The sequence below is a fragment of the Hoplias malabaricus genome, chromosome 3 (genome assembly GCF_029633855.1).
Source record: "Hoplias malabaricus isolate fHopMal1 chromosome 3, fHopMal1.hap1, whole genome shotgun sequence".
In the NCBI taxonomy this organism is placed as follows: domain Eukaryota; kingdom Metazoa; phylum Chordata; class Actinopteri; order Characiformes; family Erythrinidae; genus Hoplias; species Hoplias malabaricus.
Window position 1 is genome coordinate 80,029,548 of NC_089802.1, and position 16,439 is coordinate 80,045,986.

General features: G+C 46.0%; 1 protein-coding gene across 1 annotated transcript in view; it reads right to left on the bottom strand.

The window, feature by feature from the left end:
• LOC136692547 (uncharacterized) overlaps positions 1 to 16,439 on the bottom strand; it is a 53,223-nt gene that overhangs the window by 23,082 nt on the left and 13,702 nt on the right. Inside the window, exons 3-4 of the mRNA XM_066666056.1 lie at positions 1,607 to 1,670; positions 1,035 to 1,355 (exon numbers count right to left, since the gene is read on the bottom strand). Coding sequence (XP_066522153.1) covers positions 1,035 to 1,355; positions 1,607 to 1,667 — 382 coding nt within the window. The 5' untranslated portion in view covers positions 1,668 to 1,670. The remainder of the gene's footprint in view (positions 1 to 1,034; positions 1,356 to 1,606; positions 1,671 to 16,439) is intronic.

Below are 16,439 nucleotides of genomic sequence, written 5' to 3' on the forward strand. Positions count from 1 at the left end.
TAGAGCAGGGAGTGTTACTGCAGTGAAGAGAGGAACACACTCCTGATTAACGCCCCTCAGTTCAGGACACATTTAGATTTAAGATGGTGTCACTGATTAAGAAATGATTTCTTACAGAGCCTTGCTCTTCAGCCCCAGCCCCACAGAGCTTCATTAACATGGGCTTTCTCTCAGGACCGGGCAGACTGACAGAGGCCGATGCAAGTGCAATAACAGATTTTTATTAAAACAACAGGAAACCAACAGATAAAACTATACTTGGATAAAACAGATAGGATACTAAGACAGTAAGACTTGAACAGAGAACTAGACTGAGAGGCAGATACAGACAGACCTGGACCGGGAGGCAGATACAGACAGACCTGGACTGGGAGACAGATACTTAACAGACTAGAGAGACAGAGAGAGGGAATTACTGATAGACTAGAGAAAGGGAGAAATGCTAACAGACTAGAGAAAGAGAAACAGACAAACCGAGCACAGAAAGGGAAGGAACAGACCAGACAGACATACGAAGGGAAGAGAAGTGAAAGAGAAGTGAGGAACAGACGAGACAAGCAGACTAGTGACAGATGAATGAAAGTGGAATGTCCAACAACCAGGAAGTCACACAAAGGAACTTAAATATACAACACAGACAAGAGACACCTGGGACAGATAATGAGGGGGCAGGATTACAAAAGAGATACAGAAGGAGACACTGATTAACGCCCCTCAGTTCTGGACACATTTAGATTTACGATGGTGTCACTGGCCTTGTGCCCAGTGATTCCAGGTAGGCTCTGGACCCCCCGCGACCCTAGAATTGGATAAGCGGTTACAGATAATGGATGGATGGATGGTGTCACTGATTAAGAAATGATTTCTTACAGAGCCTTGCTCTTCAGCCCCAGCCCCACAGAGCTTCATTAGAGGGCAGATCTAAGGCGGGACTAGGGCGGTGAAAGGAACAATAACAAACAGAACCATGTGGGAAAACAGACACATGACAGGACCAGGGCGTGACACTTTCACTGAAGAAGGGCAGCACTCACCTGTGACTCTCAGACTGAATCTTGTGCTCTTTACCACACCACGGCTGGTCTGTAGCTCGTATTCATACTCTCCCTCATCAGAGACGGTGATGTTGGTGAAGAGTAGAGAAGGATCAGTTCTAAAAGGAAGTTTAATTCGAGGATCTCCTTTAACTACATTGTCATTATAATTGATATAAAAGAGTCGAGCTCTCCATCTTTTAATCGTTGCTTCGTTGATAATAACATTATTATATTGAGGTGGAAACTTGAAAGTGCAGGGGATGGTTGTGTTCTCTCCGACGACTCCAACAACAGACTGACACTCCACATCCAGAACCTCTGTGTAAATCATATAAAATGTTTATAAAAACTGTTAGAACTTAAAATAAAAAGCTTACACCTAGAACCTGTGTGAGATAAATGTAGTAGTGAATATCAGGAATAATCTTATAATATTCACACAACAATCTCAGAATGAGAAACAGAAGATAAACGCAGCAGTTGGTTTCTTTAAGATTTATGATGATTTCATTTTAATGAGCAACAAGTGATTTGACTTTTGTGGAAGTTTAGAAAACAGAGAAACTCACTCTGAGCGTTTCCCAAATGAACAGAGAACAGGAGGAGGATCAGGATGATCTTCACAGCCATGTCCTGAGAGAATCACACAGACTCAGATTTGTGACAAAATAAAACACACAAACATTTACTCTCAAACGCAAAACTTATCACTTGCAAAAAATGACGTCTACTTCCTGATTTTTGAGAGAGCTGAGTCCTGCGCCCGTTTTTTGGAGCAGTTCTGGTACAAACCTGTCTAGTGAGTCAAAAAAGGGTCAAAAATATTTTGAGTTTGTAAAACAATACTCACAAAGTTAACAGAATTTGTAGCTGCATTTGAGCAACTACAGACACAGATCTTCAAATCTACAAATGTATTGGTATGCTCAAATTTTAAAACAACAACAACAACAACAATAATTTAATAATAAAATAATTTTTATGTCTTAAAATGTGCAAGAGCAAACCTTTTTAAGGTTCCAAATGTGACAGTGAGAGTTTTTGAATGAGGTGGAAAACATCCACACATTTGCCTTCTCTGCTGTGTGTGCAAATCTCTTTTTGCAGTTGAGGATTTAAGACCCTGTTTTGAAGGCCAATTGATGGACCAATAGGAAAGCTTTAGTTGGACCAATCAGATCGCGAGATTTATTTAACCAATCAGAATCATTGAATCACTGATTTGTTGCTGTCAACCATAGCACTATTCCACCAAAAGAACTCTGAACTGGTTCCGTTCCTGATTCTTGGAACCTTGGTTCTTTCCATTGAACCGCTCGGGTCTCTCCTGGATGTCTGAACTCCTCACCCTGTCTCTAAGGAAGAGTCCAGACATGCTGCAGAGAAAACACATCTCAGCTGTTTGTACCCGCAATCTTATTCTTTTGGTCACTACCCAAAGCTTGTGACCATAGGTGAGGGTTGGGACGTAGATTAAAAGGTAAATCGAGAGCTTTGTTTTTCTGCTAAGCTCTCTCTTCACCACAACGGACCGGTACAGAGCCCGCATTACTGCTGATGCTGCACCGATCCGCCTGTCAATCTCCTGCTCCATTATTCCCTCACTCGTGAACAAGACCCCGAGGTATTTGAACTCCTCAACTTGAGGCAGGATCTCACTTCCAACATGGAGAGAGCACCCTTTTCTGACTGAGTACCATGGACTTGAATTTGGAGGTTCTCATACCCACTGCTTCACACAAGCTTCGCTTCAGCTGAAAACTGGTCCAGAAAGAGCTGGAGGCCCCGGCTTGATGAAGCCAACAAGACCACTTCATCTGCAAAAATCAGACATAGGATCCTGAGAACACCAAACTGGACACCTTCTCCAACTTGGCTACGCTGAGAAATTCTGTCCATAAAAATTATAAACAGAACCGGTGACAACGGGCACCCTGACGGAGTCCAACCTCAACTTACAGCCGGCAATGAGACCCAGACTCCTGCTCTGTTTATATAGGAACTGGGTCACTAGCAGTACTGAGTCCAGAAGCCCATTGTTACGAACCACTCACACTCCAGCTCACCTGAATATTAATTAGTTACACCTGCACCTCATAAGCCACACCCCCATGGCCGCCTTTAAGTTTCCTCTCTCCTCTCTCTTCCTTACGAAGATTTAATGCGATTAACTAAACTGTCTAATTTTCCTCTCTGTCTTCTGGTATTTCGACTTATGCTTTTCCCCTCAGGACCCGTCATTCACTTAGCACCTCGGATAATCTCTGGACTCTGCCTTCCCGGTGTGACCCACGCTTTCCCTGACTACGCTTACAAGAATAATAAACCTGTCTGGACCGTACACGTCTCTGCGATCCACTTAATCCTCTTTGCAAATAAAACTCCTGCGATTGGATCCTTGAGTTTCTCTGTTTTCCTTTGGACATTACAGAATACTTCACCCGAAAAAATGGATCCAGCGGAGTTGTCAGCTCACCTCTCTCGACAGGACGCTACTATCAATCAATCAATCAATCAAATTTTATTTATATAGCGTTTTTCACAACAAAAAGTCATCACAAAGCAGCTTTACAGAGATCCGGGTCCAAGCCTCCTATGAGCAAGCCAGGGGCAACAGTGGCAAGGAAAAACTCCCTCAGCACACGAGGAAGAAATCTTGGAAGGATCCAAGACTCATATGGGGAACCCATCCTCCTCGGGTCGACACCGGAGACACAACAGAGAACAGAACAGAAGTAAAAGTGAAATGATGACAGATGAAGGGGTTATAGTAATATAAATGTAGTATATTAGTGATGTATGAGTCTGATGGAGGAGAAGGTGATCAGGGATTCTGTGTGAGTTAAAATGAGTTAATCTGAGATAAAACAGCATGGCCAAGCATGATATTGTGGATGAGACAAGGCCAGGATCTTGTACAGAATACACAGGGGCTGGATCAGGGCAACACCTGGAGAGCAGCAGGACATCTCAAAGCATGAGAGAGACGGGAGAAAGAAAACCAGACAAAGGGAACAAATAAAAATACAGAGGTTAGTAGGGTCATGGTAAAGAACAGGCAAATTTGTCCTGCGAAAAAAGCTTCCACGGGCAGGCAAGAGAACCCAGCGACAGACAGCGTGTTGGCGGTTACTAGAAAGCTAACTAAAAATGCTGTAGCTATGGTGATATGACAGGGTTAATACAGAACAGTGATAATATGAAAACCAGACCTGAAACCTGAAAGTGAATGATTAACCAAAAGCTTGTTTGAAAAGGTAGGTTTTTAATCTGGATTTAAAAATTGAGAGTGTGTCTGAGCCCCGAACAGTAACCGGAAGGCTATTCCAGGGTTGAGGAGCTTTGTGAGAAAAGGCTCTTCCTCCTGCAGTGTTTTTCTTAAAGCGAGGAACAAAGAGTAGATGGGCATCCTGTGAACGAAGTGTACGTGATGGGCGATAAGGTATGAGAAATTCAGTAAGATACTGCGGGCCTAAACCATTTAGAGATTTATAAGCTAAGAGGAGTATTTTATAGTCAATGCGAAATTTTACAGGTAGCCAGTGTAGGGACGAGAGAACTGGGGTGATATGTTCAAATTTTCTAGCTCCAATGAGCACCCTGGCTGCTGCATTTTACTATTACTCAGCTCCAGGAAACAAATCAAGGACTCGTTGACCCTACCCAAGCCCAACCTGCTTCTAGTTCAACTACTATCTCTGGAGCGAACTCTCCTCACGTTCCGGTAGCGTTACCAGAGAGGTATGACAGTTCTCCCAACCGTTGTAAAAATTTCTTAATGCAATGTTCGATATATTTTGCTTACAATACCTCTCCGTTTGTCACCGAGGAACAGCGTATCCATTTCATGCTGTCCCTCCTCACTGGAGAAGCTGGGGTTTGGGGAACGTCACTCTGGGACAGTGGAGATTCCTCTCTCCAATTGATTACAGTGTTTATCTCTCTGTTTAAGTCAGTCTTTGACCACCCAGCTGACGGCAAGGACCCTGGTACACACCTATGTGAGATTCAGCAAGGTAAACATACCGTAGCCGCATTTGCAAGGGAATTCCGCACCATTGCGGCCGGGAGTGGGTGGAGCAACCCTGCCTTGAAAACAATGTTCTGCCGAGGGCTTTCTAGGGAGCTACAACTTGAAGTTGTTTGCCGTGGGGATACTAGCTCCCTTACCGAATTCATCCAGATCACTATTAACGTGGACAACCTAAGACACACGCATCAGCCAAGCGGTAGGAACCGAGAACCTCGGCCAATGCCTTTAACTACTACCACCTCATCTCAGGGTTTCAAGGAGGACACTACCGAACCTATGCAACTGGGTCAATCCCCCCTGTCCGTGCAGGAACGCACCAAACGCCTGTCAACCTCATCACGTTACTCAAGTAAGGTTATCCTCCTTATTAAATCTCATAAATCAACAGCTTAACTTACCTGTACTGCTCTCGTGGGCCAGTGAAAAGGTGTCTCTGTCTGCTCTCATAGATTCAGGAGCAGCAGTTAATTTCTTAGACATCAATTTAGCCTGTCAATTAGAACTCCCTACCATTCCTGTGCACCCCCCCATACGAGTAAACTCTATTAATGATCAGCCCATAGGAGAGGGATGGGTGAGACATCAAACTATTCAGGTCTCATTGAAGGTTGGTTTAGTTCATCAGGAAAAAATAAATTTTTTTTACTACCTATCCCACGTGATCCTATCATATTAGGCTTCCCCGGCTCTCTAAACATAACCCCCACATCTGCTGGGCCACCCGAGAACTCACTGTATTCAGTTACCCCTCCGGTCTACTTCCATTGAAAGTCCTGAGAATCCAGTTTTAGAATCTATCCCACGTCCCTACCAGGCATACAGTGATGTGTTTAGCAAATCCAAGGCAACTCATCTACCACCCCATCAGTCATGGGATATTGCTATTAACCTTCTACCAGGGGCGATTTACCCTGACGTGCTAAAGCCTACCCCTTATCCCGTCCTGAGGAAAGTGCTATAGAGAAATACGTGGAAGAAGCTTTACACCATGGTTTCATACAGCCTTTTACTTCTCCTGTAGCAGCAGGCTTCTTTTTTGTTGAAAAGAAAGGTGTCGGCCTCCGACCATGTATTGACTACAGAGCCTTAAATAACATCACAGTGAAGTACGCCTACCCACTTCCTGTCATGTCTGTCTCTCATGAACAGTTAAAAGGAGCAACTATTTTCACTAAACTTGATTTGAGAAGTGCATACAATCTCATTCGGATTCGAGCTGGAGATGAATGGAAAACTGCCGTTATTACCTCCAGGGGGCACTATGAGTACCTAGTTATGCCTTATGGTTTAACTAATAGTCCTTCTGTTTTTCAGGCCTTCATGGATGAGATCTTTTGTGACATGATTGGGAGGAGCGTCCTAGCTTACATTGATGATATTTTAATCTATTCTCATTCCATCCCAGAACATATCAAACATGTGAAAGCAGTTCTCTCCCGGTTACGCAAACACCACCTTTATGTTAAGGCAGAAAAATGTGAGTTTCACAAAAATATCATAACCTTCCTGGGATACACCCTAACTCCAGGTTATATATCTATGAGCTCTGACAATGTATCCACTATTACCTCCTGGCCTATACCTACCACTTAAAAAGAGTTACAACGATTTTTGGGCTTCGATAATTTCTATAGGTGGTTTATTCATAACTTTGGATCCTTAGCTGCTCCCTTCTCAGACCTACTCAAGCAACATCCCAAACAGAAACCTACCTGGACATCTAGCGCTGACATGGCATTCGAACACCTGAAGAAAGCATTCTCCTCTGCCCCTATTCTCCGCCAACCCGATACCGACCTACCATTCGTGCTGGAAGTGGATGCTTCTGAGGTGGGCACAGGAGCCATCTTCTCACAACGGTCAGGTAACTCCCCTAAGTTACCCTGTGCTTTCTTTTCTAAGAAACTACTGCCTGCGAAGAGAAACTATGATGTTGGTGACCGAGAACTCCTAGCCATAAAATTGGCTTCGGAGCAATGGAGACACTGGCTAGAGGGAGCCAAACATCCATTCGTTGTTTACACAGACCATAAGAATCTGGAGTATCTGAAAGCGGCAAAGAGGTTAAAACCCAGACAAGCCAGGTGGGCCCTATTTTTTGCACGCTTTAACTTCTCAGTGTCTTTTCGTCCAGACTCTGAGAATCTGAAGGCTGACGCCCTCTCCCGCATTTATGACAAGGGAGTTCCCAACCATGAACCGGCTCCCATCCTACCAGCCAGGTGTTTCTTAGCCCCTATTAGATGGGGTTTTCAAGAGGAGATCGAGGAGGCTCTACGAGAGGACCCCAGCCCTCCAGACTGCCCTCAAGGTAAACAATATCTTCCTGCCACACTACGGGGCAATGTGATACAACGGGCACATACAGCTTTGAGCACAGGTCACCCAGGGGTTACTTGGACCACACAACTAATCACTAGAAAATTCTGGTGGAAATCCATGAGAGATGATATTCGAGACTACGTTTTAGCTTGGCCTGTTTGTGCCCAATCTCGCACCCCCCGATCCCTCCCGGTAGGAGAGCTTCACCCGTTACCTATTCCTGGTCAACCCTGGACACATCTCGCCATGGACTTCATCAAAGATCTGCCCGAGTCTGAAGGTAATACCACTATCATGGTAGTCACAGACTGTTTCTCAAAAATGTGCCGTCTAATCCCTTTCCCTCATCTACCTACAGCTACAGAAACAGCTGAGGCCATATTTTCCTTAGTCTTCAGAATCTTTGGTCTGCCTGGGGAAATACTATCAGACCGAGGCTCTCAGTTTACATCTCGGGTCTGGCAACAGTTTTGTAAGAAACAAGGGATAACAATCTGTTTGTCCTCAGGACATCACCCACGATCTAAAGGAGAAGTCAAGCGCGTGAATTAAGAAGTAAGCCGCTTTCTCCGCCAATATTGCACTTCCCAAAGTGACAGGTGTAAATACCTCCCATGGGCAGAATATGCTAGGAACTCACTCACTCACACCGTAACTAACCTTACTCCTTTCCAGTGTGTATATAGTCACCAACCAGCCCTGTTCCCATGGGATAACACAACCACGGACATCCCAGCACTGGAGGAGTGGTTTCAAAATAGTGGCAAGACATGGGAAAAGGCCCATGTCCACCTTAGACAAGCATTCCGAACTCGGCAGGACTACGCCAACCGTCGCCATAATCCCACCCTGGTATTCCACCCCGGTCAGCGGGTCTGGCTATCCACTCGACACATGAATCTTAGACTACCTTGTAAGAAACTCAGTCCCCGGTACATTGGCCCTTTCAAGGTACTTCGATGGGTCAACCCTGTGTCCTACAGGCTACAACTACCAGCTCGATATAAAATGAATCCTACCTTCCATGTGTCCTTATTGAAACCTGTTTTCTACAGTCCTTTTTCTGCAGCTGGAACCGGTCTCCGCCCTCCTCCACCCCTGGAGGTTGAAGGTCAACCCGCATACATAGTGCGGACATTACTAGACTCCTGCAGATGGAGCGGACACCTCCAATACCTTGTAGACTGGGAGGGTTATAGCCCAAATGAGCAATGCTGGGTACCTACTGGGGATATCCTGGACCCTGCACTCATCGACGACTTTCATGCAGACCACCCAGACCGTCCAGCTCCTAGAAAGCGAGGTAGACCAAGGGTAGGGCATTCCAGGGCGTCAGGAGCTGCCCGTCGGGAGGAGGGTACTGTTAAGAACCACTCGCGCTCCAGCTCAACTGAGTATTATTTTGTTACACCTGCACCTCATAAGCCACACCCTGGTGGCAGCCTTTAAGTTTCCTCTCTCCTCTCTCTTCCTTGCAAAGTATTGCCCCTTTCATGCGATTAACTGAACTGTCTAATTTTCCTCTCTGTCTTCTGGTATTTCGACCTGTGCTTTTCCCCTCAGGACCCGTCATTCACCTAGCCCCTCGGATAATCTCTGGACTCTGCCTTCCCAGTGTGACCCACGCTTTCCCTGACTACGCTTACAGGAATAAACCCATATGGACCGTACACGTCTCTGCGATCCATTTAATCCTCTTTGCAAATAAAACTTTGTAAAAAAAAGCAATTGGATCCTTGAGTTTCTCTGTTTTTCTTTGGACGTTACACCCATACTCCCAGAGCACGCCCACAGAATACCCCTATCTACACAAGGGGGCACTGCAGAAAAGGTTTTGGGATCCAGTGCCTTAAACAAATGTCAGAATGGTCAGGTACAACACAAAGTTTCACAGACATTTCTTTAAGGTACTTTTACATTTTTAATATAAAACAATGTTTTACATTTAATATTTACATGAAGTAACTTAATATCCTTTTTAAATACTTGTGTAAGTAAAATTAAATTATATAATAAGTAGTGATTAGGGTGGCACTGTGGCATAGCAGGTAGTGTCGCAGTCACAGAGCTCCAGGCGCCTGGAGGTTGTTTGTTCATTTCCTGCTCCGGGTGACTGTTGGTGTGCTCTCCCCGTGTCCGCGTGGGTTTCCTTCGGGTGCTCCGGTTTCCTCCCACAGTCCAAAAACACACGTTAGTAGGTGGATTGGTGACTCAAAAACTGTCCGTAGGTGTGGGTGAATATTTGTGTGTGTCTGTGTTGCCCTGTGAAGGACTGGTGCCCCCTCCAGGGTGTATTCCCTCCTTGTGCCCAATGATTCCAGGTAGGCTCTGGACCCACCGCGACCCTGAATTGGATAAGTGGTTACAGATAAAGGACTAGACAGGAAGGGAGTGGAAACTTGACAGGAGACTGGGGTTGCACACTGGATGGGAACTGAGACAGAACAGACATAGGAAACTGGGACAAGACTGGGGACAGAACAGGATTAGAGACGGTAGACTGGACAGGAGCAGGTGACTGGACAAAGGACAGGACATGGTGCTTGACATTGGACTGGACACTGGATGGGAACAGAGACTAGACAGGATTATTAACAGGGGACTGGAAGGGAGACCAGAGTGAGGGGACTGAGGCTGGATACTGGGACTGGACAGGTGATGGAGGCTGGAGACAAGACAGGTGATGGGACTGAGGTGGGGTACTGGGACAGGACAGGGAACTGGACTGGATGTGAGATGGCGGCGCACGCGTGAACACACGTGCAGCGGCCGCTCCGGAACCAAGCAAGCAGTGTGAGAGGAGACAGTGAGGGGGGATCCATGCTAGGCTAAGAGCTAACCCGAGCCGGCAGGCTATCCCTTCTCTCTTTCTCTCCAATGTCTGCTCGCTGGAAAATAAACTGGACTATATCAAACTTCAGCGAACTGCACGGCGAGAATACAGAGACTACTGTGTTTTTGTTTTTATGGAGACATGGCTCAGCAACAGTATTCCCGACACTGCCATTCAGCTAGATGGGCTAGCCGCATTTCGAGCCGACAGAGACCCAGCGCTATGCGGTAAGACTCGCGGTGGAGGTTTGTGTGTCTATATCAACACTGAATGGTGTAAGAACTCTGTGCTGGTCTCTGCTTATTGTTCAACATTAGTGGAGTTCGTGGCTGTGAGATGTAGACCTTTTTATTTACCGCGAGAATTCATCATTGCTTACATAATCGTAATCTATATTCCTCCCGATGCAAACACAAATCAAACGCTGTGGGAATTATACGAAGCCATAAGCGATTTCCAAAACACACACCCAGATGGACTGTTTATTGTTGCTGGAGATATTAATCATGCAAATTTCAAGAAAGTGTTCCCTAAATTCCACCAGTATGTGAACTTTGCTACGAGAGGGGCGAACACGCTGGATCTTGTTTACACAAACCTTCCAGACGCATACAGGGCAGAGCCCCGCCCCCACCTTGGATACTCAGATCACATGTCTGTTATGCTAATTCCTGCATACAGACCCATCATCAGGCGATCGAAACCTGTTCTGAAAGAGGTGAAAATCTGGCCATCAGAAGCAATCTCTACTCTTCAGGACTGTTTCAAGTGCACTGACTGGGACATGTTCAGAGAGGCTGCAACTTACAACAACACAATCAACCTGGAGGAGTACGGATCATCAGTGACCAGCTACACAGAGAAGTGCATCGATGATGTGACCATCTCCAAGACCATCACCATCCGCTCCAACCAGAAGCCGTGGATGAATGCAGAGGTGCGTGCGCTACTGAAGGCTAGAGATGTTGCTTTCAAATCAGGCAATAAGGCGGCCCTGAGAACAGTGAGGGCCAAACTCTCCTGAGCTATCAGAGAGGCAAAGCGTGCACACGGCCAGATCATCCACAGCCACATCCAGAGCAGTAGAGACACTCTGCGCATGTGGCATGTGGCCTCACATGTGGCAGTGAGGAAAACTCTATGCAGAGTCGACCCGCGGAAAGCTGCTGGACCAGACAACATTCCTGGCAGAGTGCTCAGAGAATGTGCAGACCAGCTTGCTAATGGCTTCACTGATATCTTCAACATCTCTCTGAGCAGCGCCGTTGTTCCAACATGCTTCAAGAACACCACCATCATCCCTGTGCCTAAGAATTCTTCTGTGTCCTGCCTCAATGACTATCGTCCCATTGCACTCACACCAGTCATCACAAAGTGCTTTGAGAGGCTTATCATGAGGCACATCAAAACCCTACTTCCCCCCACACTGGACCCTCTACAGTTCGCGTATCATCCTAACCATTCAACGGACGATGCCATATCCACCACACTCCACCTGACACTCACCCACCTGGACAAGAAGGACACATACGCCCGAATGCTGTTCATAGACTTCAGCGCAGCATTCAACACCATCATTCCTCAACACCTGATCGGGAAGCTGAATATACTGGGCCTTAACACTTCTCTCTGCAACTGGATCCTGGACAGCTGAGAAGATTATCTGTGTGTCTCTTCCCTCCATCACAGGCATTTACACCACTCGCTGCACCCGCAAAGCACTCAGCATTGTGGGAGATCACACACACCCTTCAACCTACTGCTTTCTGGAAAAAGGTATCGAAGCATTCGAGCCCTCACATCCAGACTCCGTAACAGCTTCTTCCCACATGCTATCAGACTCCTGAACATCTAGAGACTGGACCGAAGAAGCGCACCCACACACCTTCACAAAACACTGGTTTGTTGGACTGAAAATGCTATACGGAAAATGAGTTTACACATATCCTGTTTACATCATGGTTACATCCAGTTACCATTTACAGCACAAATACACTTTAAATTGCAGTGTCTCTCCCCCTCAGCCCCCCCCTCGCCCCCCACCCCCGTACTTATGGTATTGTATTATATTGTATGGATCTTGTTTTGTATTTTCTTAACCATGTCTTTTGCACTTTAATGTGTATGCACTGTTTTATGCCAGGGTGTATTCCGGACCGAGTGAACGCTGGCGCGTTTTGCTGCCGCTGCTCGCCGGTAATTTTAAAAATTGTAGTTTTTCTAGCTCAGCGGATTAAAGGACTTTGCGATTGTTCTTATCAGACAGTATCAACCATCGTCTTTTAACAATATCAACGATTTACCCAACACCATTGACTGGAGTCTACGGACTATTTCTTACCTGTTCTGCTCGGGCCATCGAGACCCTCCTGCCCCTGCTCATCTGTCTAAGCTGCCCGATAATGTTAATCGGCAAAATTCATTTCTGGTCGGTGCTTCTCTGGGCTATTTTGGCATCTACTCATCAACCGGTGTTGGGTCTGCTACAGTACTCCGTTGTCGAGCTTCTCCGGCTGCGTTTTCACCACCTGTCTGCACCTCTGCCGGCTTCATTACTGCCCCATCCGGACATAACTTTCCTGCCACGCCGGAGATATGTCCACCGCGGGTCTCGCCGAGCTTATCACCAAGACACAACGAAAACAATAACATCTATCTGGTCCACTTCTCGTCGACCTTCTCGTCACACCTGCCGGGTCGCTGACCCTAGCGTGCTAGCCCACCTAGCCCGGTCGGCTAACACTCCGGCCAAATGTGATAACTCCAACGTCAACTTCGGTCTGCTCAACATCCGCTCACTCACAAGCAAGGGAAATCTAATCCAGGATCTCCTCATTGACCGAAAAATGGATTTCCTTTGCTTAACTGAAACTTGGCAACAACCCAATGATTTCTCCCAACTTAATCAATCCACTCCTTCGGGTTTTGTTTACACCTGCCAACCCCGTAGCACCGGCCGGGGAGGAGGTGTCGCGATAATTCACCGCGAAAAATGGAAAGTCTCTCGGGTGCCTGTTCCTGCCTTCTCCTCTTTCGAATCGGCCGTGCGTCAACTGTCTGGATCCACCCCCACCATCATCACCACCGTTTATCGTCCCCCAAAACCCAATCCCGAGTTTCTAAATGAATTTGCTGCCCTGCTCACACACCTGTCCACCCTCTCACCAAACAATATAGTGCTGGGAGATTTTAATATCCACATGGACAATATCAATAACCCTCTCACTAAAGATTTTACATCGTGCCTCGAGGGTTTTGGATTCCAGCAGTACACTAATGTTCCCACTCACTCTAAGGGACACATCTTGGATCTCATCTGCTGTTCTGGTGTCTCCCCTCTCGACAACACAGCGGATGAACTCCCTATAACTGACCATTTTCTCCTCTCATTTAATATCAGACTCCCTCTCTCCATCAATAAGCTTCCCCGCCTCATTTCTTTCCGCAATATTAAGGACATTGATTTGGATTCTCTCTCCTCCAGCACCTACTCCCTCATGGACACTCATAACTTAACCACCCCTGATGAGCTGGTTTCACACTACAACACCGGACTTAATTCTTTACTCAACTCCCTCGCTCCGCTAAAAACCAGGTCTGTTACTTTCTCTCGTTCTGCCCCCTGGTTTACGCCGGAACTTCGGCTCATGAAAGCCAAAGGTCGGCAACTCGAGCGACTCCACCGGAAAACTGGTCTAACTGTTCATAAAGACATCTACAATAATCATATGTTACGCTACAAGGACTGTATTACTCAAACCAAATCCAAATATTACACTGGTATCATCTCAGCTAACGAAGGTAACTCCAAATCACTCTTTTCTCTGTATAAGAATATCACCCAAGCTCCGGACTCTCTACCATCTCATCTGTGTTCTACTGCTTTCTGTAATTCACTCATGACATTCTTTGTTGATAAAATCCAGAAGATTCACCAGCATCTCAGTTTACTACCCATCTCCTGTATCAATTCTGAACTTCCTCCTCCTACTCATTCTTTCTCCTTCTTTCAGCTTCCTTCCACTTCAGAAATCTCAGATATCATCCGTAAGTCAAAGCCATCCACATGTCAGCTGGACCCTCTCCCCACAGTTCTGGTTAAAGCCTGTCTTCCTTCTCTAGTCTCTCTCATCTCTGCCATCATCCACTCCTCTCTTTCCACTGGAACTGTTCCTGCATCATTTAAAACTGCTGTAATTACTCCAATTCTAAAAAAACCTGGTGCTGATCCTACCAATTTCAATAACTTCCGTCCAATCTCAAATTTACCCTTCATTTCCAAAATTCTTGAGAAAATAGTAGCGTCTCAACTTCATATTCATCTTTCTCAAAACAAACTGTATGAACAGTTCCAATCTGGCTTTCGCCCTCTCCATAGCACGGAAACTGCTCTCATAAAAATCACCAATGACCTCCTAATGGCAGCTGATTCTGGTTTACTCTCCATCCTCATCCTCCTCGATCTGAGTGCAGCATTTGACACTATCTGTCACACCACCCTCCTCAATAGATTATCCTCCATTGGTATCACCCAGATCCCTCTAAACTGGTTCAAATCATACCTCTCCAGCCGCACTCAGTACATCCAGCTTAAAACTTTCACGTCCCACCCTTCTTCTGTCACTTCAGGTGTGCCCCAGGGCTCTGTCCTGGGGCCCCTCCTCTTCATCATTTATCTTCTTCCCCTTGGCCATATTTTTCGTAAGTACAACATCAATTTCCACTGTTACGCGGATGACACCCAGCTCTACCTTGCCTGTAAGCCCACTTCCAACCTCCCTCCCCCCTCCCTTACTGACTGCTTAACGGAAATAAAATCTTGGCTTTCCTCAAACTTACTTAAACTCAACAGCGATAAAACTGAGGTTCTTCTCATTGGTACTAAATCAACATTATCCAAAACTGACAGCTTTTCTCTTAACATTGACAATTGTTCTGTTCACCCCTCCCCACAAGTAAAGAGTCTGGGTGTCATCCTCGACAGTACTCTTTCTTTTCAATCTCACATCAATAACATTACCCGGTCTGCCTATTTTCATCTCCGTAACATCAACCGTCTCCGCCCCTCCCTTACACCCCATACCACTGCCATCCTTGTCCACAGTCTTGTCACCTCCCGCCTTGATTACTGCAACTCCCTCCTTTTTGGTATTACCCACAAATCTCTCCATAAGCTCCAACTGGTCCAGAACTCAGCTGCCCGCATCATCACTAGAACCCCCTCCATCCACCACATCACTCCTGTCTTGCAACAGCTCCACTGGCTTCCGGTCAAGTTCCGCACAGATTACAAGATCCTTCTGTTAACATTCAAGGCCATCCACAATCTGTCTCCACCATATCTTTCCAATCTCCTCCATGTTGTAACTCCCTCTCGCACCCTCAGGTCCTCCTCCTCCATTCACTTGACTGTTCCCCCTGCCCGTCTCACTTCCATGGGAAGTAGAGCTTTCAGCCGCTCTGCTCCCCAGCTTTGGAACACTCTACCCCCCGACATACGGAACATAAACTCACTCACACAATTCAAGTCTTCACTCAAAACCCACCTGTTCAAGATTGCCTTTCCTTTAAAATGACTCAGTTACATTGTTCATTTTTTTTTTTTTTTTTTTTTTTTTTTTTTTTTTTTTTTTTTTTTCTCTCCAATACTGTATACTTGTGTGTTTTTCGGAATTATTTATGTTTATTGTTTACTCTTTGTAAGGTGTCCTTGAGTGACAGAAAGGCGCCTATGAAATAAAATGTATTATTATTATTATTATTATTATTATGTTTGCACTAGCTTTGCACTAGTTGCACTTTAATGTTGTGTATTGTTTTATGTAGCACCTTGGTCCTGGAGGAACGCTATTTCGTTTCACTGTGTACTGTAAACACTGTATACTGCTGAAATGACAATAAACTTCTTGAACTTAAACTTGAACTTGAAGAGACACTGGCCAGAAACGGGGACTGGACAGGACTTGGCAATGGAACTGGGACCAGGACATTTACGGGTACAGACACGAACACAGTGACAGGGACAGGGACAAAGACAAGAGCAGACACAGATACAGGAACGTGGAGAGAAACAGGAACCAGGACAGGGACAGACAGGGGAACCAAAACAATTGAGGGGTGCCCAGGATTGGCAAAAAACTGTGGGGCTGTCCGAGAAACCAGCCTGGGTACAGCTCTAGGGATCAGCCCCAAAGTCCTTGGGGCTGACCTACGG